Genomic DNA, 27,176 nt, shown 5'->3' with positions numbered 1-27,176 from the left:
GTATAGTTGTAGTTCATTCATTTTCATATCCCTTTGTATGATTATGTCTCAGATTATGCATCCATTCTACTGTCAGTGATTATTTGGGTTGTTCCCTTGTTTTTGCTATTTCAAACAATGTGGTTTTGAACATTCTGTGTGTGTCTCCCTCGCATGCACACGTTCAAGAGTCTCTCCTGGGCAGTGGTTCCGAGACTTCAGCTGCTTATCAGAATCACCTGGAGGGCTTGTTAAACCACAGATTGCTGGGCTCCACCACCACAGTGCTTGATTCTGTATGTCTGGGGTTGGGGCCCTGAGAATTTGCATTTCTAACAACTTCCCAGGTGATACCGCTACTGCGGGTCCAGGAACCACACTGTGGGAAACATTGCTGTAGGGTATATACTCAGGAGTGGAATTGCTTGATGGAAGGTAATGCCCAAATGTTTCCCTATGTGTTTGTAAGAATTTATGCTGGAAACAGCAGCATTTGAATTTCCATTGCTTTACATCTTAATACTTGATATGGTCAGACTTTAAAATTTTTATATAGCTGGTGGGTGTGAGATGGTATCTTGGGGTTTTAATTTGCATTTCTCAGTGGAGTTGAGAATCTTTCCTTACATCTGTTGACCGTGTTTCTTCTTTTGTAAAATACCTGTAAAAGTCTTTGCTCTGTTTTCTTTTCATATGCCTTTTTCTTATGGATTTTTAGAAATTCTTTATGTATTCTGAATACTAATCTTTTTTATATATAAATTTATTTATTTTGGGCTGTGTTGGGTCTTCGTTGCTGCACGTGGGCTTTCTCTAGTTGCGGCGAACAGGGGCTACACTTTGTTGCGGTTTGTGGGCATCTCGTTGTGGTGGCTTCTCGTTTCGGAGCACGGGCTCTAGGCGCACAGGCTTCAGTAGTTGTGGTGCATGGGCTCAGTAGTTGTGGCTCATGGGCTCTAGAGTGCAGGCTCAGTGGTTGTGGCACACGGGCTTAGTTGTTCAGCGGCATGTGGGATCTTCCCGGACCAGGGATCGAACCCGTATCCCCTGCATTGGCAGGCGGATTCTTAACCACTGCGCCACCAGGGAAGTCCGTATTCTGAATACTAATCTTTTGTCTGCACGTGTTATGAATATAGGCTCGCAGTTTGCCTTTTCACTTTATATATGATGTCTTCTGATAACTAGAATTTCTTAATTTTAATGTAGTTGAATCTTTTCTTCCATGATTTACACCCTTTATGTTATGTTGAAGAAATACTTCCTTAATCTGTAGTCCTAAAGACATTTGTCTATATTTTCTTCTAAAGGTTTTAAAGTTTTACCTCTCACGTTTAAGTTCTTAATAGATCTGGAATTGACTCTCGTGTCTTAGTATTTTTGTTGGTGGAATACCCTTATTTCGATAGGTTTTAAACATCTACAGATCTGAATTATTTATAACTTGAGTTGTACCTGGAGCTTATTATATACACTGCATTAATATTTCATATTGAACAAAGGTGCCCTCTTTGGGAAAGAGTTTTGATCACATTTAAACCCCTTCCAAGACTTTTGCTGGATTTTTCAAATTTAGATATGATAATGGTATTGTGATTATGGATTTTTTTTTCTCTTTTAGAAATACATGCTAAACTATGTCTAGAATTTGCTTCAGAATAATACAGAGAGGTGAGGGAGAGTTGAAACACATGAAATCAGATTGATACTGAGTTGATAATTGTTGAAGCTGAGTGACGGTGGTTCATTTTATCATTCTGTCTACCTTTGTACATGTTGAAATATTCTCATAATAAAAAGTTAAAAATATCCAAGGACTATTTCCAGGGTTACTTATGAGGTAAAGCATCTTTTATTATATTTTATTAGCCAGGTATATATCTTACAGAGCCAGCTGGGTCTCCATTTACTTCCAGGAGTCCCTGATAGAGTGTTTTTAGCATGCAGGCAGATTGTTAAGGAAAACGGAGGAGAAGGAGTAGTAGGGGCCTTAAGGGAAGAAAGGTGGGGCTTCCCTGGTGGCACGGTGGTTTAGAATCCGCCTGCCAATGCAGGGAACACGGGTTCAAGCCCTGGTCCGGGAAGATCCCACATGCCGCGGGGCAACTAAGCCACCCGCGTGCCACAACTACTGAGCCCATGTGCCACAACTACTGAGCCCGCATTGCCACAACTACTGAAGCCCGTGCGCCTAGAGCCCGTGCTCCGCAACAAGAGGAGCCACCACAATGAGAAGCCCGTGCGCTGCAACGAATAGTAGCCCCTGCTCACTCACTGCAATTAGAGAAAGCCCGAGCGCAGCAACTAAGACCCAACGCAGCCAAAAATAAATAAATAAAATTTAAAAAAAAAAGATCCAATGCCTTCTTTAAAAAAAAAAAAAAAGAAAGAAAGAAAGGTGGGAAGAGGGCTCCCTCCAGGACTAGGTTCCCTCCTTTCCCTTTTTTCTTCTGAGACTATCAGGGATAATTTTTACTTTAACCTGAACCTTCTTTCCCTGTTACTCTACCTGGACAGACTTAACCCAGAGGATAGAGGGACCTCATCATGGATCCTGGTCCTCTCCTAGGGCCAAAGGATCAGAGATGTTGGCAACCCTAGTGCAGTTGGTCACACAGCAGTGATGTTATTTTGCTGTCACAGGATGCAAATACCAGAGTCGTCTTTTTTTTTTCTGATAGTATGATGACTGGCCAAAGGGTCTGTCTTTGGGGAGTCCCAGCTGCTTCTCGTGGGAGAATTATTCTCTCTCTCTCTTCTCTCCTCTCTCAAACCACTCCCCCTTTAACTTTTTATTAGTTTTCTTGGAATAGATAGTATATTCATGGGGTTCAAATTTTGAAAGGAATAAATGTCTCCCTCCCACTTTTTTCTCCTAGCCACCCAGTTCCCTTCCTGGGAGAATGGACTCTGTAGACATAAGCAAACACATATGTTTCCCCTGGTTTTTATACAGATGGTTGTGTGCTATAAATACTATTTGGTACCTTGATTTTCTCACTTAACAGTGTCTCTTAGAGATCACTCTGTATCAGTCCATCAAGAGCTTTCTCATTCTTAATAGCTACGGAGTATTCCATACATGGTACCGTCCTCTATTTAACCAGTTTCCAGTGGTAAACACTTTTTTGCAGTCTTTTGCCATTAGGATACTCAGTGAAGAGCCCGATATATTTGTCATTTGGCCCATGTGTGACTACAGGGTATCTGTGGAGGATAAATCCCTAGATGTGGAATTGCAGGGTCAAAGGGCATGTGCACTTGTGATTTTGATAGATGTCACCAACCTGGGCTGGTAGCAGCAAGTGCCAGTTTACAGGAGCATCTTTCCTCCCCTCACCCCTTCCACTGGGCAGGGTTTGATTCAGCACATTTATTGAGTGCTTTCCAGTGCCAGGCTCTGGATACAAAGATAACACTTTCATGTATCAAGTGAAGTTGTTACTGTGTGCCAGACACAAGCATGTTATCTGGTAATAAAGCCACCGAAGGAGGAAGGTTTTTAGATGAGAAAATTGAAGCTCAGGAAGTTTAAATAGTGTGCTGTGGTCACTCACCCAAGCTAGTAAGTTGCGGAGCTGGGATTTAAACCCAGGTTTGAATCCTCTAACCCCTGTGCTCTGTGCTTTTAAAGAACACCCTGGCTGCCTCTTGGAAGGAGTAACACATGGTCTTAGAGTCTAACACAGATGAGGAATCAGACTCACAGTAACTGGCCAAAAGAACACATAGCCAGGAAGCTATGGAGTCCCCAGGGGGGAACCACATATGTCTGATCTGAGGCCTCTGGTCTGTACTGAGCTGCCTCCCTTCCTTCTATAGAAAGAGTTTCCAAATCTAATCAGGATTCTGTCAAGAGGACTTTCTCCATCCAGAGCTCCAGTTGCTATAGAGAGCCATAAGTCGTACTGGTTCTTGGTGTGCAATCTATTGGCCGTCAGAGGGGCCCATAGACATAACCCCATTTATTGAGTACCTGTTATGTGCAAGGTGCTATAAGGTGCACTAATGTCGTATTTTTAACCCTCACAATAATCCTGCTTGGGAAACATATTATTGTCCCCGTTGTCCAGATTAGTGAACTGAGAGTAAGACAGGTCAGATGCTAATAAGGACAGAATCCAAATACAATCTGTTAGACTCAGACACACTCACTCGCTCCCTCTGGTGTCCATTGATTTCCCTTGGCTCTCTCTGCCTCTTCCGTTTTTCTGTATTGCTTGGTGCCCTCTCCAGATGGTGAATCTGGCTTCTCCACCTCACACTGACTGCTTTAGAGGAGAGGGCCTACAGCTTCCATTTACCTCATACTCCCCACCCCTGTGCCCACTATTCAGCACAGGGTAGCAAAGAGTGTGCTGCAGTGTGATGCCCGAGGATTGGTTGGTGATCATTGGCGATGGCCCCCACTGATATTACTTCAGAAAGAACCCATCTCCCAATGGTATAACAGGTGCTCTTTGCACACCTGTCATGTGCTCACTGCCCCCATGGGAGAGAAGAGATGTATAAAGTACGGGCCTAGCTCTCAACAACTTAGGTCATGAGACTGCAAGTACCAAAGTCAATGGAAACGACTACAGGATTAGAAGAGTTCAGAAGAGGGAGGAAGCGTAACATAATTAGAATCATAGCAAACATTTATTGAGCCCGATGGGGTAGGTCTTATGCCCATTTTATAAACAAGGACCCTGAGACTCAGAGTTTAAGTGATCAGCCCAGAGTGCACCGCAAATAAGTGTCAGATTTAGGACTCTGAGTCCCTCCATGGCCTCTCAGGGAGAGCACTGTGGGCTCTATGCTGGGTGGCCTGGAGACATTGACTAAGGTTTGTCCAGTGCTGCTTTGTGTTCATATATTATCTCATTGAGCCTCTGTTTATGCCAGGAGGTGTAGAGGAGGTCTTCCTCTTACCATGGAAGCTACTGAGGTCTTCTGACTCCAAATCCCAAGTCCTGTCCACCATCCGTGCCACCTCCACATTTCTGTAGTGGGAGAACACAGGCTCTGCGATCAGACAGAAGGGGGTTAGAAGGGGGTTCTAACCCCCTTCCTCCATTTTGTGTCTCTAGGATCTTAAGATTTGCAGTTTGAGGCAATTGCAGGTGAAGAACATGCCCTTTGGGAGGCAGGCATACTCTAAGGGGTGAATGACATAAGGGAGGCATAATAATGCCAAAGTTCCTATAGTGCTTTTTTCAATGAACTTTCAAGTCTTTGGTTTACATATGCAGAAAGTGATGTGCCCCCAGAGGTAAAGTGACTTACCCAAGACCACACAGTGAGTTAATAAACAGCAACACTGGGATTAGAACTCGGGTCTCTTGTCACCTAAGAGAGTTTACTTCTTCCCTATACAATACTGCTCCCCCGCAGGGGTACGGGGGTGCTGGAGGAAGGCCTAGGGTTGGGATCATAGCACTCTGGAGCTGGAGAGAGAGCCTTAGAGATCCTCTGGTCCATCCTCCACACTTGACAGATGAGAAGAGTGAGGCCAGGGTGATTAACTGACATGTCCAGAGCCAGACATGTCTCTGTCACCACAGAGCGGTGGTGACTAAGGTCCCAGGTCCTTTTCATACTATCTTGCAAAACTGGATTCCAAATTGCTTTTTTTCTATGCAAATCTAAACCTCACTCCAAATGCCAGCAGTTTACAATTAGAACAGCTGTTTAGTTTGGGGAGTTTTTTCCCAAATAGAATCTCATTCTCATTTTCTCTCTCTCTCTCAATTCTTATTAAGGATGATATACTAGAAGGGGGATCAGGGGGAAGTTCAGTGGAAGACCTTGATAGAAAAAAGGTAAAAATTTGATAGATTCTCTGAAGTCTAGGGAGGTCCTCAAAGCCAGGAAATAATTTAGAGGCCAGCCCCCAGACTATCCCAGCCAGCTCACCGCTGGTCCCGCCCAACTCACAATAGGTCTTCAGAAGACCCAGCCTTCCCTTGGCAGCTGCATCTGGTGAACACCAACGGAAATCCCTGGTATTTTTCTTTGCATGCGACCAACCGTGGAGATGTAGGTCAGGCGTTGCTGGCCTGGCAGTTACAACAGCTCTATCTCTACCCCTGCACCTGCAGCCATGTTTGCTAAGCCCTGTGGGGATGGGAAAAGAATGTTCCCCTCCAAACAGGGATCAAATCCTCAAGGGCCTATGTAGGCAGAGCTGACTGGAATTAGGAGGGTGCTGGAAGAGACCATCTGGAATGTGGGGACTAGGAGGGTGTCTCTGTCTCTTTCCCCCTTAATGTCTAATGCCTGCTGTGGTTAGTAGTAGCAGGGTTGGTGGTCCTCTGCTCAGCACAACTTAGCATCATCATCACTGATGGAGGAGACTGGGAAGGTCTCAGCTTCACGCTGGGCTCAGCTGGGCCCCTAGGCCTGCACCTGAACCCCCATGCCTGTCTGGTGTTTACGGGATTGAAGCTGCCACCCTTTGGGACCTAGCCTGTTTTCATTTCTGCTCTCAGCTGTCTGGTGTCCGCAGACCTCACCTACAGGTTTATGCATGCCCGTCCCCCACGATGCAGCCCCACAAGGGTCCTTCTGCCTGGCATACTCCACTTTGGCCTTTGTTCTCTTCAGCAGAGCTGCCAGTTCTGTGCCTGGCCAAGGGGAGAGCTTTCTTGTCCCCTCAGATAGGCTCTGTTGGTCCATCCTAACTGTACCCGTCCCAAGATTCAATCTCTCTGCCTGCACTCTGGGGGGCGGGGCTGTGGTTCCAAGGCAGGGAAGGGGCACCTGTGTGGCTGCTCTGGACTGGCCTCTAATGGGCTGGCTTATTTTGTCCTGAGCTTTCTCCTGCCCTAGACTTCATGTATCTCCTTTGTAAAGATGTGGGACCAAGATCAGTACCTGTAGCATTGATCTTTAAGGTAACTTATAGTTGATATGCAGATAAACATTTAAGATTTTTAGTAGTGTTTTTATTTTATGTTGATTTCCGTCTGTGGCAAATGATACTGGTTTTCTGTTTATACTAGTATTCATAATAATATAAGTTGCCTTTTCATTTCATTTATTCATTTAGCACATACTTACTGAGTGTCTGCTCTGTGCCAATCACCGTTCTAGCTACTGGGGATATCTGCCTTCATGGAGTTTACATTCTAAAAAGACAGGGAGGGCTTCCCTGGTGGCACAGTGGTTGGGAGTCCCCCTGCCGATGCAGGGGACGTGGGTTCGTGCCCCAGTCGGGGGGGATCCCACATGCCGCGGAGCGGCTGGGCCCGTGGGCCGTGGCCGCTGGTTCTGCGCGTCCGGAGCCTGTGCTCCACAATGGGAGGGGCCACGACAGTGAGAGGCCCGCGTACCACACACAAAAAAAAGACTGGGAATGATGGTGGGGGTGGAGGGTGGCTAGGTATCTGTTGGTATTTGTTTGTTTTAATAAAGAGTGATTGGGAAAGGCTTCTCTGAGGAGGAGCCATGGGATGAGAGATCTGTATGACCTGAAGGAGTAAACCATGTAACAGTCTGTGGTAAGGACATTGTAGACAGAGGGTACAGGTACAGAGACCCCAAGGTGAGAAGGGTGTTGTTGGCATGTTTGAGGAAGAGGACAGGAGACCAGGGTGGCTAGAACAGAGTGGCAGAGGAGAGAGTGGTAGAAGACAGAGGTTTGTGTGAGCCGTGGTGAGACACTGTGGCTCTTCCTCTGGGTGAGATGGGAAGGCGGGGGGAGTGGTTTGACCAGACAGGCTCGGGTCCAACTGCTTTTATTTATTTTTATTTATTTATTTATTTATTTTTAAATTATTTATTTATTTTTGGCTGCGTTGGGTCTTTGTTGCTGCGCGCGGATTTTCTCTAGTTGCAGTGAGCAGGGGCTACTCTTCCTTGCGGTGCATAGGCTTCTCATTGTGGTGGCTTCTCTTGTTGTGGAGCTCAGGCTCTAGGCACGTGGGCTTCAGTAGTTGTGGTACGTGGGCTCAGTAGTTGTGGCTTGCAGGCTCTAGAGCACAGGCTCAGTAGTTGTGGTGCACGGGCTTAGTTGCTCTGCGGCCTGTGGGATCTTCCCGGACCAGGGCTCGAACCTGTGTCCCCTGCATTGGCTTATGTATTCTTAACCACTGTGCCACCAGGGAAGCCCTAATTTTTTTTTAATTTTTATTTTTTGGCCACGCTGTGTGGCACGCGGGATCCTAGTTCCCCAACCAGGGATTGAACCTGTGCCCCCTCCACTGGGAGCATGGAATCTTAACCACCGGACCACCGGGGGAAGTCCCCCGACTGCTTTTAGAAGGACCCTTCTGGCTGCTGTGTGAGGGACCAGAGAGGGAAGTAAGAAGCTGGGAGATCAGTAAGGAGGTTGTTATAACAATACAGGCAGAAGATAATGTTGGCTTGGACAGTGGAGGTGGTGAGAAGTGGTGGGATTTTGGATAAATTCTGAGTATGTATCCAGCGGAATTTGCTGACAGATCAGAGCTAGAGAGGACTTAAGGATCTTGACTCTAAGGTGTTCCAGGCTTCAGTACCTGGACGGATGAAGCTGCTACCATTCAGTAAAAGGGGGAAAGATGCAGAAAGAACAAGTTGGGGGATGGGTTAAAAATTTTCAATACATTTAAGTGTTTAAAAAGTGAGTCAGTTGATAGAAAAATGTTAATAATAATCATGACACATGGATAAGGCCAAAACAGTGACCGCTAAAATTGTGGATAGAGTGGGCCAGATGTGTCTGTGCTTCCTTCCAGTTCTAAAATTCTGCTTTGGTGATTTCAGACCTCTAAGTCTCCCATTCATGAAGAATGGGAACTTGACACTCAGCCTAGAATGTAATGGATGCAGAAGGAATGCCAGGAGAGGAATCCCTTAGGCTAGGCTTACCTGTTGTTAATTTGGAAGGACTTGGAAAGTTCTTGCACACATCCTGGCCTCCTAGCATTGCCTCATTCACTCACTCACTGAGCACTTTCTGCCTAGCAGGCCCTGGACACACATAGGACAGCTCTAATGCCCCTTCCCTCCCCATAGAAATCAAGCTATCCCCACCCCTACCCTGGGCCTGGCTACTCCATGATCCTGCACATGGCTGGAGGTCAGGTGAGCAAATGGCTTTGATAGCAGAAATGGTTTTGTCTCTTTCTTCATGTCACAGGGTTCCCATAGTTATCAAGCTGGAAAAAAATCCCCTGCCTTTTGTAGATGAGAAACAAGGCCAGAGAAGAAAGCAACTCCCATAGTCCACATCCATTCCATTAGCAAATCCTTTCAGCTCTACTTTTTAAAAAATTTTATTTATTTATTTAATTTTGGCTGTGTTGGGTCTTTGTTGCTGCACGCAGGCTTTCTCTAGTTGTGGTGAGCGGGGGCTACTCTTCGTTGTGTTGCGCAGGCTTCTCATTGAGGTGGCTTCTCTTGTTGCGGAGCATGGGCTCTAGGCGTGTGGGCTTCAGTAGTTGTGGCTCACGGGCTCTAGAGCACAGGCTCAATAGTTGTGGCGCACGGACTTAGTTGCTCCGCAGCATGTGGGATCTTGCCGGACCAGGGCTCCAACCTGTGTCCCCTGCGTTGGCAGGTGGATTCTTAACCACTGTGCCACCAGGGAAGTCCTCAGCTCTACTTTTAAAAATAAATTCTGAATCTGACTGCTTCTCTCCAGCTTCCCTGGCACCATCCTGGTTAGGCCACCCTCATATTTTTCCCAGATGACTGCATCAGCTCCTCACCAGACCTCTTGCTTCCACCCTTACCCCTGGAGATCTCCACCCAGCAACCAGAGGGAGTCTGTTAAAATCATGGAGATCTCCACCCAGCAACCAGAGGGATTCTGTTAAAATCAAAGTCAGATCATGTCCCTCCCCTGCTCAGAACCCTGCAGTGTTCCCATGTCACTCGAAGGACAGGCTCAAGTTTTTAAATGGCCTTACAGGCCCTGCACAATCTGGCCCTTGGCTACTGCCAGACCCTACGCTATCATTCTCCCCTCATTCACTACTCAGCTTCAGCCACACTGACCTCTTTCCTGTTCCTGGAGCACCCCAGGTGTGTTCCTGCCTCAGGGCCTGGCACTTGCTCTTCCCTCTGCCTTTCCTCAGATCCTTGCAGTGCGGTTCCTCACTTCATTCAGGGCTCTGATCAAATGTCACCTCTTAAAAGAAGCTTTCCTTGCCCAGGGTTTTTTTTTTTTTTTTTTTTGCGGTACGCGGGCCTCTCACTGTTGTGGCCTCTCCTGTTGCGGAGCACAGGCTCCAGACGCGCAGGCTCAGCAGCCATGGCTCACGGGCCCAGCCGCTCCGCGGCATGTGGGATCTTCCCGGACCGGGGCACGAACCCGCGTCCCCTGCATCGGCAGGCGGACTCCCAACCACTGCGCCACCAGGGAAGCCCCTGACCAGGGTTTTAATTCTGCCATCTTCCGTGTTTCTCGCTAACCCCTTTCTCTCATTTAGTTTTCTCTAGCACTTATCACCATCTGACATTTGTTTGTTGCCTGTCTCTTCCCATTAAATGATAAACTTATGCAGGTAGGAATTTTCTTCTAATTTAGTCACTGCTTTATCCCCAGCACTTAACGTGGTGCCTGGCATTTAGTGGGCTCTTAATAAAGATTTATGGAATGAATGAGTGTCCAGAGCTAAGCAGGGAATCCTCCTACAACCCACAGGTCAGCCCAGAAAGGAGTCATGGTCTGTCTTTAAAAACGCAGCTAACAACTTCGCCAAAGCTTTTTGGCATGGCTTTTGTTTCCAAGATAATGACTAGGTGGAGGGAGGGACTCTGCAAGGACTGGCCTTGCAGGGGCTGAGTTGGGGGGCAGTGGGGAAGCACAGAGCAGCCATCCGCATACCTCTGTCCTTCCCACCCTCAAGGCACCTGGGGGGAACCAAGAGATATGCCTCTGCCCTGACCTCAGGGTCATCTCTGATGCAAGGCCCAAGATTCTCAGTAAGTAGTGGGCAGTGGGTGGGTGAAAGGGGAAGGAAGGAAGAGCTTAGTCACATCCTTCTGCATCTGTCCTATTGCGCTGGCAGATTTAACGAGCTGTGGAGTCAGACACCCTCACTTGGTAACCAGAGATCTCAGGCAAAGTCTCCTCACCTCTCTGAGCCTTAGTTTCCTCGTTGGTAAAATGGGGACAAGACCTACTTGGAAGATTTTGAGAATTCAAGCAGAGGCTGAGTCAGTATGAGCTGTTTTGGGGGTTTTGGGGGGGTTTGTTTGTTTGTAGCTATAAATAATGAGAATACCACATGAGAAGCACAAATGGGGCCATTCATTTTTAGCTATAAAAAAATAACGCTAACATTTATTGAGCACCTTCCATGGACCATTTAATTCTTGCTGCTAAGCCTGTGATGTAAGGACAGTGTTCTCACTTTGTAGACAGGCCCCTGGGCTTGGAAAGGTAAAGTCTTGCCCCAGGTCCCACAAGTAGGCAGTCACAGAGCTAGGGTTGGAACCTGTACTTTTGTGCTCCAGGGCTCAAGAAGCCTTGCGGGGGAGTCCCTTCACCTCGTCAGGTCTCAGTTTTCCATCTGTTTAGGGTAGGGGTTGAACTAGACATCTCTGTGAACCACAGGTCATGCCACATCAGGTGGGACAGTGAGTTGCTTCTGGGCTTGCCTGGTGATGGTGGTGGTGACCTTCTGCAGTTTGTTGGTGCTGTGGGCACTGACCGTGAACAGCAAACCTCCAGGTGGCCCCCTCCTCAGCGTCATGGCTACAAGAGTACTTCAGCTCTCCTGGCACCATCTCAGGCATCTTGCTGTTCTCTACCTTGTGGGGGCTGGTGGACCGGGCTGAAGATGAAACGGGGAGACTAGAAGGAACCAGAATGAAGGAAATGCACCCTGAGGGCGCCTTCAGCTCTGAGGTTTTGGTTACAGGGGTGTGTGTGTGACCATTTGTATGTGGTGGGGGCTGTAGGGATTTACTCCTGTTGCCAAATCCTCCAGAGCCGTTGCCTTCTGCTGTGGAATTCCAAACATTTCCCATCAGATAAAGGTGGCTGAAAATACCCGGGACTTGTCTGGACTAGTTGGAGGCGGTGCTGGGGTGAGGAGGTTGAAGCCACTGGGGTACAGCCCGGCGAGGTCTGGCCCTCTGAGGAGCTGGCCTTGGTCACAGACATGCCCATTGCCCTTTTCCCCAGGAATCTGCAGGTTTGAGGGCAAGGCTCAGCAGGCTTTAAAGTGGAGGCAACAAGTTCTTCTACTCCAGAATGTTGCCTCCCACCTTCCGCACTAAGTTACTGGATCTTTTGGATACCCCTGAGAGAGAACACAGGTAGTCACTTATTTGCCCATGTGTGAATTATTTTCATCCTCCTCATGCTGCAGCACTGGTAAGAGTGATTTGAGATGATCCCCTTCATTTTGCAGATGAGGAAAGTCCCAGGCTTTCCCAGCATCCCAGACAGAGGAATGGACTCACCCCAAGCAAGCCAGTGACAGAGCTGGGACACAAAACCCACACCTGCTGATGCTCAGCCCATTGCTCTTTTCCCCACAGCATGCAGCATTGATCAGCACCAGATGAGGGAATGGGGGCAGCTCTGGGCAGAAAGGAGGAGGGAGTGGCTGCTTTGGACCATGGAGTATTTAGAGGCATAGACCCCAGAAAGAAGCAGAATTTTAGGGAGGGGGTTGACCCCAGAGACCAAGCCCCTGTTCCTTTTGTAGATTGCTACCCTAGTCCCTCCTGCCTGTTGCCTCAACACAATGCAGAAGATGCCTTTTCCAGAACTTTCTCATGAGCCTGGGAGAACTTGGTGTCTGGGGAGCCCCAGGTACCCTGCCCAATCACCTGGTGTCTTGGGGCCTCCTCCTAGTTTTGCCAGGCAATGAGGGTGGGGATGAAGAGAGAGGGAACTGGCCTTCTTCCCTTCCCACCAGTCAGCCGTACTCATCAGGACCTTCTCTGGGCCCAGCACTGGGCTAGGCCTGGGGGACAGAGCTCATGGTCAGAAATGAGCAGCTCAGCAAACTGGTGAGAGAGCCGAAGGAGACTTGGAAGGGGAGAGCAGGAGGCCTCCTTGAGGAAGTGGCCTGTAGGTTAAGACCTAAGAGATAAGCAGGAGAGAGTTCAGCATAGGGACCAACATGAGCAAAGGTCCTGAGGCCGAACAGAACATGGCATGTGAGGAATAAGCAGCTTAGCCCTCGACAAAGCTAAGGAAACCCTGCAGACCATGGAGAAAGGTCTAAGACTCGGGCTGAGCCTTGGTCTAATAATAAGAGCAGTATAATAGCTGGCATTTACTTAAAGTCTACTATGTGTCACATATAGTTCTAAGCCCTTTATATGTATTACTATTGAAGTTTCACAATGTTCTTGTGAAATAAGTACATTTTTAATTCCCATGTTATAGATGAGGTCCAAAGCTAAACATCTTAGTCTAATTGCAAGACTTTTTGGGTACCTGCCTATTCGTTGCTCTGGCAGCCCAGTTTGGTGGAGAAAAAGAAGTTAATTTGTCACCAGCCTTGGCCTCATCTGGATAGCACTGCCATTTTACAAATGAGGAAGCTGATACTCAGAGAGCAGCAGGACCTGGTCCAGGGCCTTCGGCAAGGCTGGCATAGCTTCCTCTGCCAGCTCATGTTGCCTTCTTGGGTAGCCCTTGGGACAGAGTTGGAGGAGAGCAGCAGAGGAGAGAGAACCAGAACTAAGGCCCAGCAATGGCGGGAGGTAGAGGGAAAGAGGCAAAAGTTTTCCAGGAGAGCTGATCAATGGGAAAAGTTTTCCAAAAGAGCTGTCCAAAGATGAAATGCTCCACATAGGAGGGAGGGAACCCCTGCTCACAGTGTGTAAGCAGAGAATGCCCTGGAGATACTCCATGAGTATGGACCATCTGGAATGAAACAGACCTACTATGTGATCTGGATGTTCCACCTTTCTTTTTGTTTATTTCCTTTCAGTTTTATTGAAATATATTTGGCATACAGTACTGTATAAGTTTAAAAGGTTTATAGCATAAAGATTTGATTTACATACATCATAAAGTGATTACCACAGTAAGTTTAGTGAACATGTCATCTTGTATAGGTACAAAATCAAATAGAAAAAAAATTTTTTTTCTTATGATGAGTACTCAGGATTTATTCTCTTAAAAACTTTAATATATAACATACAGCAGTATTAATTACATTTATCATGTTGTACATTACATCCCTAGTACTAATTTATCTTATAATTGGAAGTTTGTACCTTTTGACCACCTTCTTCCTTTCCCCTCCCCTCACCTTCCCCTGGCCCCTGCCTCTGGTAACCACAAATCTGATCTCTTTTTCTATGAGTTTGTTTATTTTTTAAGTACAATTGACCTACAACACTATATTAGTTCCTGCTATACAACGAAGTGATTCGGTGTTTCTATACAATTCAAGCTGATCACCACAGTAAGTCTAGTTAAGATAAGTCACCATACAAAGATACTACATAGTTATTGACTATATTCCCCATGCTGTACATTTCATACCCGAGACTCATTTATTTTGCAACTGGAAATTTATATCTCTTAATCTCCCTCACCTATTTCTTTCCTCCCCCAGCCCCCTCCCCTCTGTCAGACACCTGTTTGTTCTGTGTATCTGTAACTCTATTTATGTTTTGTTATGTTTGTTCATTTGTTTTGTTTTGATTGAGATTCCACATATAAGTGAAATCATATAGAATTTGCCTTTCTGTGTGACTTATTTCACTAAGCATAATGCCCTCTAGGTCCCTCCATGTTGTCACAAATGGCAAGATTTCATTCATTTTTATGGCTGATATTCCGTTGCGTGTGTGTGTGTGTGTGTGTGTGTGTGTGTGTGTGTGTGTGTATCATCTTCTTTATCCATTCATCTGTTGATGGGCACTTCGGTTGCTTCCATATCTTGGCTATTGCAAATAATGCTTCAGTGAACATAGGGGTGCATATATCTTTTCTAATTAGTGTTTTTGTTTTCTTCAGATAAATATGCAGGGAGTGGTATTGCTGGATCATATGGTAGTTCTAGTTTTAATTTTCTAAGGAATCTCCATACTGTTTTCCATAGTGGCTGCACCAGTTTACATTCCCACCAGCAGTGCGTGAGGGTTCCCTTTTCTCCACGTCTCCACCAACACTTGTTATTTGTTGCCTTTTCAATAATAGCCATTCTGACAGGTGTGAAGTGATATCTCATTGTGGTTTTGGTTTGCATTTCCCAGTGTTTTGTGATGTTGAGCATCTCTTCATGTGCCTGTTGGCCATCTGTATGTCTTCCTTGGAAAAATGTCTGTTCAGATCCTCTGCCCATTTTGTAATCTGGTTATATGTTTTTTTGAGTTGGATGAATTCTTTGTATATTTTGGATATTAACTGATTATCGGCTATATCATTTGCAGATATCATCTCCCATTCAATAGGTGGCCTTTTAGTTTTGTTGATAGTTTCCTTCACCATGAGAAAGCTTTTTCGTTTAATGTACTCCCATTTGTTTATTTCTGCTTTTGTTTCCCTTGCCTCAGGGGACATATCAAAAAAACATTACAAATCAAAGAACATACCACCTATGTTTTCTTCTAGGAGTTTTATGTTTTCAGGTCTTACATTTAAGTCTTTAATCCATTTTGAATTTATTTTTGTGCATGGTGTGAGAAAATCATCCAGTTTGATTCTTTTGTATGTAGTTGTCCAGTTTTCCCAGCGGCATTTGTTGCAGAGGCTGCCTTTCCCTGTTGTATCTTCTCGCCTCCTTTGTTGTAGATTAATTGCCCATATAAGTGTGGGTTCATTTCTGGTCTCTCTGTTCTGTTCCATTGGTCTACGTGTCTGTTTCTGTGTTGGTACCATACTGTTTTGATTACTGTAGCTTTGTAGTATAGTTTGAAATCAGGGAGCATTATACCTCCAGCTTTGTTCTTCTTTCTCAAGATTGTTTTGGCTATTGGGGGTCTTTTGTGTTTCCATACAAATTTTATAATTATTTGTTCTCTTCTCCACCTACCTCTTTCCTGAAATAACCAAGTGAAAAAAATGCCATTAGTATTTTGATAGAGATTGCACTGAATCTGTAGATTTGCACTCCACCTTTCTGAACCTCATCTGGGAAGTGGGGATGAGTTAGGGGTGAGCTTGAGCATCACATGGAAGGTTGGATGGGTATCTTGTAAGGTCACTTTTGAGTCTCTGACTCTCTTTCAAGGGTGAGCCTTGGTCCTTCTCACCCTGGACACTGGGAGAGGAATGAAAGGCTGTGGCCATCTACTCATGAAAGAATAGGGAGTTAGTTACCAAGGAAGAGATGAGAGAGGATTGAGATGAGGGGAGTGCCCAGACTGCCAGGGAATGAATGCTTATGAGCAGGTAGCAGCTGCCCAGGAGCCATTAAACATTTGGGCTCTGGAGCCAGACTGCCTGAATTCAAATCCCTACTCTGCAATTTATAACTGTATGGCCTTGGGAGGTCACTTGACCTCTCCGTGCCTGTTTCCTCATCTGTAACTTGGAAAGTAATGATAGCACTTACTTCATGGGGTTATTATGAGGATTAAGTGAATTTGCATACATGACGAAGCTCTTAGCACCTTGCCTGGTGCATGGTAAGTGCTCGGTAAAGAGCAGCCATCACTCCCTGGGAAGGTGGTCGAAAGCCCCAAAATGAGCATCTGTGCCCCCAGTAAATGCTTTTCTGAATTATCTCTCTCTGCCTCCAAGACTAGCACTCCACTTCTGAGCTGAGGAGGTGGAGAGCCCACGCTTGCACTGCTGGGCGCGATAGCTTTCTCAATTCCCCAGCGGAGGTGTTATCTCCTCCTGGCACAACCACTTCCTTTTCTGAGAAGTAAGCACATCTGTCAGGCTTAGCTTCTTAGAACTAATGGTGGGGGAGGAGGCGGGGGAGGAGAGGCTGGCAGCTGACAGGGGCAGACTTAGAGAAAGATTAACATGAAGTTTGCTGTGAGGATGCTCCAAATATTACCTACAGCCCGGATGGCTTGGGCCCCCCATGCCACCCTCCTCAGCCAGTAACGCCAGGGTCACCTTGCTTTACCAAATGCTTTCATCCCCTGGTCTCACCATCACTGCCTCACCTCATCACTGAGGTCAAAGCAGGAGAAACTAAGGCTCAGAAGTAGAGCTGCCTGCTGTGCCACCCACAGCTGGGCTGGCTAGACTGAGGTGTCGGCTCAGCAATCTGACAACCCATCTCTTTACCCTGCCCCACTGAGCCGCCTCTGAGTTGCCCACATCCAGGCCCGTGTTCCCCAGGGTAGAGGAGAGAGGCTGTGTTCCTCTCACATTGCTGAAGCCAACAGCTCCCCCAAGAAAGCCAGGGGAAGTGGATTCCAACCACAAACCTTACTTCTTCCGAGTCTCCGCCTGCTGCTCCCTGCCAAGAGAGTGATAAGACCTCTTCGTTTGCCCCACCACCCACCTTCCTGCCATCTCCTTGGGATCTCCTAGCAAGGCCTCATTTGTCTATTCAGCCGGCATTTATCAGCCTCTCCTCCAGGGAAACTGAGGCCAGGAACAGAAAGTGACTCACGGCCTGCCCATGCTGGGCTGTGGTGAGGCCGGATAAGGTACAGTCTTGATGTCCCTGGCACTTTCCCTGGGCTGCTAGGAGCCCCTTCCTCTTCTCCACCTACCTCTTTCCTGAAATAACCAAGCAGGAAGGAAGCAGTGGGCCTGGGCCCTCCAGAGTCACCCTAAAGGAAGGAAGGGCCCGTCTGGCAGAGGTGCTTGTTCTCCACTGAAGCCAGGACGGAAGGGTTTCACTTTCTCTCCTGGCCTTCGTCACATCCTTTTCCTGTGGCACCCAGTTCCCCTCAGCTGGCTAGGGGCCAGAACTCATTCATTCAGCTGGTGGCCTCAGGCCACCTTCTTCCTCCTAGAGGGACTCAGGGCTATAGGCCTGGCCCAGAATATGAACTGGCTTCTCTACTTATCCACTTGGGACAGGTCTCTCAGTATCTCTGAGCCTCGGCTTACCTGGGCTTAAAGTGAGGACCTCCTTCAGTAACAGAAGTGCACGCACCTGGCCCATGATGGGGCATTGAGGCGAATTATCCTTTTGAAAGTGAGCAGAGTGCTGTGTAGAGGATAGGAGCAAAGGCACTGGAGCCAGATTGTTGGTGCAGGCAACCCAGCCATGTCACCAGGTCACTGTGTGACCTTGGGCAAGTCACAGATCGTCTGTGGGCCTCAGGTCCGTCAGCTGTATGCTGGGTTAATAGTAGTACCCGCTGGCCGGCAGAGCATAGAGACAGTTAAATAAACTAATCCACAGAAAGGGCCAAGAAGAGTGTCTTGCAAGATAAGTGCTTGGGAAAAGTCACCCACTGCTGCCGCCACTGAAGAGGCTAGTTCTTTGTGGGTGGAGACAGCAGGGACCCAAGATGGCAGGATTGGACATCAGAATGAGCAGGAGGCCAGAACTCAGACAAATCCCAGTCCTACCACTTCCTAGATAGAGCTTGCGGGGAAACGCTGAAGCCTCCATCTTCACGTCTGCAGAATGAGGCTCTGACAAATGTTCTGACGATTAACTGAAGGTAGTCATTCATTTGTTCATCTCAAATAGGTTCATTTAGAACGGCACCTGCTATGTTCCAGGTACAGCACCAGGTTCTTTAGGTATAAGTGACAAAAACTACACGCAGTCTAGTGGGGGAGACAGGACAAAAAACAATCACTCAAGTGAATGTGATTGTGCAGTCCCTCAAGTGAATGTGATTGTGATTGTGCAGGGAGTATGGCCTCCTTGGAGTAAAGTGCTTTAGCTCAGTCCCTGGCACAGGTAAAACATTCAGCTGTGTGATAAAGGTCAGCTGCCATAATAACAGATACTTTATTGTCATTTAAAAAGTGAGGACACTGTGGGCTGGAGAATCGAAGTAACCTGCTCAGAGTCACACTGCTAGGAAGAAGCATGGAGACGTGGGAGGTGAGAGAGGAGAAGGGTGGGGAGTGGAGGACTGACCGGATTCAAGCAGGAACTGCGCTCCAGCCCCTGGCAGGGCGGGTGGTCCGCTGGCACTTGGGCCACTGCCCCAGGGGCACTGCTGTGCCAGCCTTTCTCCTGACTTCTCCAGGGTTGCAGGGGGCCGCAGGATAACCTGCATTGTGCAGTTGGCTGTCTCTGGGCAGAGATCTAGCTGAAGCCAGTCTGTGCCTGTCTGGATGGACCCCTGGCTTCAGACATGGGTCCTTGGTCCCTGCCTGCACTGAGCCCCCAGACTGATGGGTGAGACCGACATACAGAAGGCCTCAACCTAGGGACCCCCCTGCCTCTCCTTCCCGCCTCAGGGCCTTTGCACTTGTTGCTTCTGGTGGAACATGCTCTTTTTCACCCGAGATTTTTAGTCCTCTCTTGGCCACTGCCACCTAGTCATTCAGGTCTCAGTTTAAACCTCGCTTCCCCAGAGAGGCCTTTTCTGGCCACTCCACCTACATCAGTCCCCTGGTATTCTTTATCACCTGCCCGGGACTTACTGTCTTCAAAACCTCATCATATCTGAAATTGTCTTGCTTCTTTATTCTCTCTGCTTCCTACTAGGACAGTGTTTCTCAACCTTTTTCTCTCTTCACCACTCCCCACGAAGGAGTCCTTTTAGACATGTTTGTCCTAATTGCCCTGCCGTGACTTTGAATACCACAGCTGTACTGTGATCTCTTTCTGTGCTATGCCCCCCGCCCCCCCAACCAATGGAGAATGCATGGACTAGAATGTAAGCTCCGGAAAAGTGGGGACCTTATTTGTCTTGTTCACTGCTGTGTCTCCAGTACTGGGCCTGGAGCATGGTAGACACTCAGTAGTTAACGGTGTGAACGAAGGTCCAAAAACTCTGGGAGCACAAAGGAGACATTCCTCGTGAAGTTGAAGAGAGATAAATAGGGAAGTCTTCTCAGAAGACAGGACTCCAAAGTGGAGTCGTGTAAGCTGAGTAGGGTTGGCTGACTGAGGAAGGGAGGTGTGGGGAGGGTGACCAGTTAAAGACACAATGCTGGCAAAGGCACAGGGGCATGAAACGCTCCGGAGTGTGGGGCTGGGCCAATCCACGCATGTGGCCAGGACTGTTGGAGGGAGGACCTTGAAAATGGCCCCCGCCTTAGCTTCTCCTGGGGACCCTGGTTCTTGTCTCGCCACTCTGAAGGGCCCCGATGCTAGAGGGTTGAGTCCAAGCTCTACCACAAACAGGCTATTTGAAACTGTAGAGTGCGCAAATGGGTTGGCCTTGTTGACTTTGGGGTCTGCCAGCCTAGGAGTCCATGGTTCTCCCATGGAGGTCATTAGCCACTGCCTGTCCCCAGTGGTCCTGAAAACCCCACATGGATCCCATGGTAGTGGTCATAGCTACAAAGAGAAACTTGCCCCACTTTTGCCCTAACCCACACTGAGGATAGGTCTCCTGAAAGCCTCTGTGACATCAGAGACCTCCCTACAGCCCACTCTTACGTCTGACCCCCTGTCCACCACGTCAGCTCTGGCTCGCAGCAGTGGGGGCTTATCTCTGCTTTTCCAGACCAGGGCAGCTCCGCAATCCTGTTTATTTATCCAGAGCAGGCGCCCGCTGAGAAAATGGCTGTGTTTGTTTCCAAGTGTGTCGTGTGAACCGTGGGCTAAATATACCCACACCACTGCCTCCCCGGCACCCGCCCTGGAACAGCACGCCCCGTTTTGCTCTTGCTCTCTCTGCAAAAGCAATCCCCAGAATCCTCTCTCCCCCCTCCCTAGGAGAAGGAGCTTCTGAAATGGAGATGAAGGTTGTCCAACCGCGAATGCATGGGGTGGGGGTGGGGCTGGGCAGCTCAGAGCCTTGTCTCTGTGGCACCGACAGGAGAATGTTCCCGCCACCCTAGAATAACTGTTCCTGGACAGTGAGTGCTTTGTGCCTTGCAGCAGGGCCTGTTTATTCCAGCTCAGCCTCAGAGTTGAAAATTTCCTGTGGCTGCCAGCCCTCTACTTCAGGAAAGTTCCCATCGAGGGAGCCAGGCCTCTCCCACTTTGGCTGCAACCCAATGTCCCTGGTTTCTTGTGGGACATTTGGTCCCTTGGGATAACCCAAAGCCTTCTGGCCATGGCCTCCCTCTCCCATGCTCCCCACAGCCCGGGACTCTCCCTCATCACAGATCAATCTTTTTTGTGACTTCACCTGGCCCTACTTCACTTGGGACCAGAAAAATTTTAATTCCTGTAAGAATTTTCTGGTCTGCCAACACTCATGGAGGCTAACCAGGATGAAGGCCAAAGAGTAAGGACGCTGGCTGCTGCCACTGCCACTGCCCCTGCCCTTCTCTCCCCAGAGCCAGGGCTCCACCTCCACTGCAGCCCCCCACATAGGGAAGTGTCCTGCTGTAGCAGCACTTGGGTTGGGGCCAGGCAGTCCTGAGTTTTGATCCTAGCTCTGCCACCTGTTAGCTGGGTGACCCCAGGCAAGGTCTTTCCGACTCTATACCTCAGTTGTTTCACCTGTGAAATGGGGCTCAGGTCGCTACATCTGGGGATTCTGATGAAGGAGAAGTGGGATGACAATGTCTGGCACTTAGAAGACATGTAAGACCTTTGTTCTACTCATGTATTTATTGAGCACCAACTATGTGCCAGACACTGTTCTGGGTATTTAGAAACAAGACAGGCTCTCTGCCTCATCAAGCCATGACTACTGCAGGAGACAAATCAAAACAAAGACCAAGGGTAGGCTCTGCTTCTGAAAAGTGCTGAGAAGGAAAATAAAGCAAGGTAAGGGGGTAGGTAGAGAGAGATCAGGGTGGTGGGTACCATTTTAGACAGGGTGGCCAGGGAAGGCATCTCTGAGGAGATCACATTTGAGCAGAGTTAGGAGTGAAATGAGGGAGCCTGGGGTCAAGTGCTCCAGGCAGCAAGGGCAGCAGGTCCCGAGCTCAGCGGATGTTCGAGGAACAGCAAGGAGGCCAGTGCGACTAGAATGCAGTGTGCGGTGGGGAGGGTCCGAGTCCTACCAGACCTCGCTGGCCGTGGTGAGGACTTGATTCTGTGTGTGATGGGGAGCCTTGGAGAGCTTGAGATGGTGGAGTGACATGGTCTGAATGGTGGGGTTTTCCCCACCTGCCTGCCTTCCCCTCCCAATGCCTTTTCCCCAGTAGATGGTGAGCTTTCTGGAAGGGCTCTGGCTCATGCATCACTGCTGCCTCCCTAATGGTTTAATAAATGTTACGGATTCTTTGAGTCAAGGTGGCAGCTCAGTGCGCATGGCCCTCTGCTAGGTACCAGGGACATGAACAGACATGACGCTGGCTTTCTAAGTGCAAGGGAAAGCTGTTGGTGTGCCACGATCTGACCTATGTTTTAAAAAATCTTCTTGGCATGGAGTTAAGGGGACGTCATCAAGACTGGAAGTAGGGCCCAGCAGATATCACAGTGAGCAAACTGGCCGGGTGGGACCTGGGGCCAACCAGAAATGGCAGACGCTGTCTGAGGGAGCCGCCTGGTGGCTCAGCCAGTCGGGCCCAGGTAGAGGTGTGGGCCCATGATGTGAGTTCTTGGTGGAGAGGCAAGAACACAGTCTCTGGAACCAGCCAGTGATCTGTTCCCTCTCTAGGCACACAAAGCACACTGATTTCTAGGCACCAGGCACCAGGTTTGGATTCTGGTTCCACCAGAGAGTTGGGTGACCTGATCAAGTCCCTCAGTGCTCAGAGGCCAGGCTTCCTGGTCTGTCAGTGGGGAGAGACAGCATTGCTGAGAGGATTAAAGGACAGATAGGGTGCGAAGCACACTCATTAAAGGGTGCTCCAAGCTCCCCTCTCCCTGCGCCACAGGCTGACTCCACCCCAGGCCTGGTCATTTAACCCACTGCCCCTCCTTCCCTGTATCACGTGCTTCCCTCCTGACTAGCTTCAGGGAGAGAGCTATTGCTCACCTCCTCCTGGGCCCAGGGTCACACCCCCTGGGGTGGGGGACAGGGCCTCATAGACCCCATCCCAGTCCTGCATTGTTGTTACCCTCTCTACTCTGCCCTGCTCTGCCCACCCATCAGCCTGCCCTGGTCAGAGGCTCCCTCCAGATCTGCTCTGCTCCTGAATCACTCTGGGAATTTAGCCCTGGCTCCTTTCTCTCCCTCCCTCCCTCTGTTGCAGCAGTGGAAAGGCTGAGGCCTGGTGGTTCTGCACCACCCTTGGGCTCAACTCCAGGCTCCTCCGAGGCTTCCAGACCACACGTGGTCTAGCTCTCGCTCACCCCTGCACACTCATCTCCCTTCTTCTCTCCACCCTGCTCCAGACCCCTGACCTCCTGTCAGTTCCCTGCCCATCTCTTTCCCAACTCAGGTTCTGAAGTATTACTTCCTAGCTGTCTGACCTTGGACAAAACTCTTTCCCCACTCTGCACCTGTTTTCTCAGCAATAAAATGGGTTGGCTATCCCAAACTGAGGGTCAGGAAGAAGGACAGCCCTTAACCCTTTATCTGGCCCAGAGTGGGCATGGACGGCCACAGTTTTTCATTTCACCAAGGCCATCGCATGCAGATGGTCCCCCTTTGTCCCAGCCACATTACTGTTGAGGACTCGAACAGCATGTTCCCTTCTCTTCTGTCTCCCTGCAGGACACTTTCGTGGAACTCTATGGGAACAATGCAGCAGCCGAGAGCCGGAAGGGCCAGGAGCGCTTCAACCGCTGGTTCCTGACGGGCATGACTGTGGCTGGCGTGCTTCTGCTGGGCTCGCTCTTCAGTCGGAAATGACCAGACACTGACCACCCACTCACCCGCCCACCGCCATCCTGCCCTCACCACAGCCCTCCGTCCAGCCACCGTCGCCACCTGGAGAACCACTCACTACATGCAGCGCACGGCCACCCACACATCACAGGGTTGGGCCTAGACCTGGTCCCCTCATTTAGTTTTCTAGAATTTACCATGCTTCTGTGAAAGCCGCCTTCCCCGACACCTCAGTTCTCCCGGCCTCAAAACCCACAAAATTTCCCCAGATTCTGTCCCGTGGAAGCTGACAGGTTTGGGGGGATTGTGACTGGGGGCTGCAGTGCCCTGCCTGATTGGTGGAACCCCTTGCCCCCTTAGCCTCACTGAGGATGCTTTCCTGCCAGGGAGCTGGAAAATTTTCTGACCCTTTTCCCCAGAAAGAGAGACTAGATTGCCTTCATTTTGATGTTTGTGGCCTCGGAATTGATCATTTCCTGTCTCTCCCTCCTCCCGGACCTGGGCTCCCCTTCCATTTATCCCCACCCTCCAAGAGCCGCTTAGGGGCCACTTCTGACTAATTAGGGATTCAGGCTGCTTGGGATACAGAAACAAGGACCAGGACCCCCTCCCCACCTCTGGCCTGGCCAAAGTCCCTACCCTCAATCCCAGTGTCCTAGAGGCCTCTGGCTAGAGGCCAGCCCCACCTGGGATGGGGGAGCTGTAGCTGCAGGAGGCATCCCATGCCCAAGCTTGGGTGGCCCTTGCAGTTGAGCACCACCCCAGTTCCCTTCCCCTTCCCCGGCTCCCATGACCACGACTGAGGGACCGACTGGGCCCAAGATAGGTGCCCCAGAGCTGTTCATGGCCTCAGCTGCCTCGCTTCCTGCAAGGAGATCGTCCTGTGGCACCTTTGCCTTGGGCTGCTGCCCATGGGGTTCAGGGGCCTCTGCCCAGAGGTGAGGGGGAGCCACGGGGAACAGCTGTGGGAGCCCTGGGGTCTTCCCTACCTCAGGCAGGAAGGGCAGGAAAGAGAGCCTTGTGCGTGGGGTGGAGGTAGGGCTGGCTGGAGGGGCCAGTCCTGTCTGGCCTGATCGATTTGTGCCCCACCCCCGTTCAGCCTGGGCAGCCGGGCTGCCAAGGTCAGGGTGGCCTGGCCAGGAGCTCTTCAGGCCTCCCTCTCTCCTCTGCTCCACCCATGGCCTGTCTCATCCCTGGGGATCCTGGCCTAGCCCTGGCCACCCCGGGCTCTCTGCTGTACATATTTGAGACTAATTTTTATTCCTTGTGAAGATGATATACTATTTTTGTTAAGCGTGTCTGTATTTATGTGTGAGGAGCTGCTGGCTTGCTGTGCGTGTGCACGTGGAGAGCTGGTGCCCAGAGATTGAACGGCCTGATGCTCCCTCCCCTGCCGTGGTCCGGGGAAGCCAGCCGGGGGTCCTGGCTCCTGAGGGGCACCTGTCCCTCCCCCAACCCCCACCCCACACTTGTTCCAGCTCTTTGAAATTGTGTGAAAGTGAAATTCAGTAATAAACTGTGTTGACTTGGTGAGCAAAGGGCCTGGGCTCTTGTGTGCTCTGGGACAGGGAAAGGAGGGGATGCTTGGCTGGCAGGGGGGCTGCAGGAGAGCTGGGTACCGGTGCTGGCTCTGCTGCTCTCTGGGGAGGACGTTGGACAAGTCTCTTCCTCCCTCTGGGCCTGAATTTCTCCACCTGTACACTGGGTTTTTATTGAGCACCTGCTGTGTGCTGGGCATTGGGGCTGTGTATTAACAGGACAGACACAGTCCCAGCCCTCAGGAGCTGACATTCTAGTGGGAGAAACAGTCAAATGGCCACTTGGCAAGTGTTCACTGAGCCCTGCTCTGTGCAGGCACAGTCCTAGGCACTGGGGATCCTGCAGGGAACAAAGCCCTTGCCTTTATGGAGCTTCCATTCTGGTCGGGGAGACAGCCAGACGAATACAAGGATGGCTGGCTGTTGCAGGGCAAAAGTGGAAACAGGATGACCCTGAGGAAGTATGGCAAGACATGAAGGACGTAGTGGGGAAGGAGGTAAGAAGGGGTCAGACTTGAGATACCATTTTAAAGATAATCCCACAAGATCAGCTGATGTATTGGAGAGAGCTCTAGGAAGAAAGAGGAACCAAGGGTGATTTTGAGGTTTTGAAATAATGATATTATTATAATCACAAAATGAAGCACACATCTGAGGCCAGTGCAACACAAGAGGCTCATAGTGAGTGCTCTAACAGCATTTAATACGGAACCTGAGCCTGTCTGGGAGTCAGGGAGGGCTTCCTGGAGGAAGTGCTATCACAGCCAGGGCCTGAAGAATCTATAAGAGCTATCCAAAAGAAGCAGGGAGGCAAGAAGAGTGGTCCTGGTGAAGAAGAAGCAAATGCACAGGATGAGCAAGAGTTTTCTCCGGGTTGAAGAACAGTTGCTGTGTCTGGAGGCTCCTGGGTCAATATGATGCCAGACAGGTGGAATGAGGGGACTGTACTTGGTCCTGAGGGCAGTGAGAGCCAGAGAGAGGTTGTCAGGGAGTGCTACACCACTGAGAGCCCCCAAAGCACCCTCTGGCTGCTATGTGGAGAAGGTTCTGGAGGGGGAGCAGAGTGGAGAAGCCATGGTTTGGTTAACACTCCAGTTCTGAGAGTGGACAGGCCAGGGGTGTATCCTGGGTCGCCATTCCTGGTCTTTGGGCAAGTTACCTAGCCTCTCTATGCCCTAGCTTTCCCATCTATGAAATGGGTAAGATAGCAGTACCCATCTCAAGCGATTGTGGTTAAAATTGAGTAAGATAACCTAACGAAGACTGGAAGTTGAGGGGGGAGGCATCAATGACCTCGCCATCAAGCAGACCCCCAAGAGGAAGAAGGAGGTGCTCCACACGGAGCTCCACGTGGCTGTACCCGGAGGTCGGGGAAGGGCCTGGGAAAGGGAGCAGGACTCCAGAGGCAGGAGCTCCGGCCGGGGGGCGGGCCTGGAGGCGGGGGACCTGCCTCGGGTGCTCCTCCCTGCCCGCTTCCAGGAGCGAGCTTGACTGCCCCCTGGTGGCCGGGGGCTGCCAGCTGAAAGCCGCTCCAACCCCAGATGCCCTTGCGCGTGCCCACGACCTGTGTCTCCCGCCTGACCAGCTTTCCGTGGCGTCCTCCATCCTCTGTCCTGCTCACCAGAAGGACGTCTACACTACCACCCCTTAGGTACCGGATTCACAGCTTGCCACGGCTCTCTCAGGGCTCAAGGTCACCATTCTCCAAAGCCTGCAGGCTCCCGCCACCTCTAGGCCCATGACGCTGGCCCCCATCCCTTACCCTAGCCACTCAAGTCCCCTCCCCAGTTTCTTGAGATCCTTCCAGAAACGTCTTTTCACATAATACATAAATATAAATATATTCTGACCCTTTTTTTTTTTTTCAAAAATGGTAACAGATACACTGTGCCTTGCTTTTCCCACCTATAGTGTATCTTATAGAAGTTTCCATGTTCATACACGAATCTCCCACTGTTGTGCAGCTTCAACAGTTAACTCATGGCAGATTCATTCTTTTTTCTAGCCATGTAATATTCCACATTTTTTTAACCAGACCTT

The 27,176-nt window shown here is 49.5% G+C and overlaps 1 protein-coding gene across 3 annotated transcripts in view; it reads left to right on the top strand.

The window, feature by feature from the left end:
* BCL2L1 (BCL2 like 1) overlaps window positions 1-25,127 on the top strand; it is a 51,898-nt gene extending 26,771 nt beyond the window's left edge. For all 3 annotated transcript variants that reach the window (XM_082670901.1, XM_082670902.1, XM_082670900.1), the window contains exon 3: window positions 23,485-25,127. In XM_082670901.1, coding sequence (XP_082527027.1) covers window positions 23,485-23,622 — 138 coding nt within the window. In that variant the 3' untranslated portion in view covers window positions 23,623-25,127. The remainder of the gene's footprint in view (window positions 1-23,484) is intronic.
* The last annotated feature ends 2,049 nt before the right edge of the window (window positions 25,128-27,176 follow it).

The sequence above is a fragment of the Grampus griseus genome (genome assembly GCF_964374135.1).
Source record: "Grampus griseus genome assembly, chromosome: 14".
In the NCBI taxonomy this organism is placed as follows: domain Eukaryota; kingdom Metazoa; phylum Chordata; class Mammalia; order Artiodactyla; family Delphinidae; genus Grampus; species Grampus griseus.
Note: the sequence above shows the minus strand (reverse complement) of the source record. Positions and strands in the feature narration are given on the sequence as shown.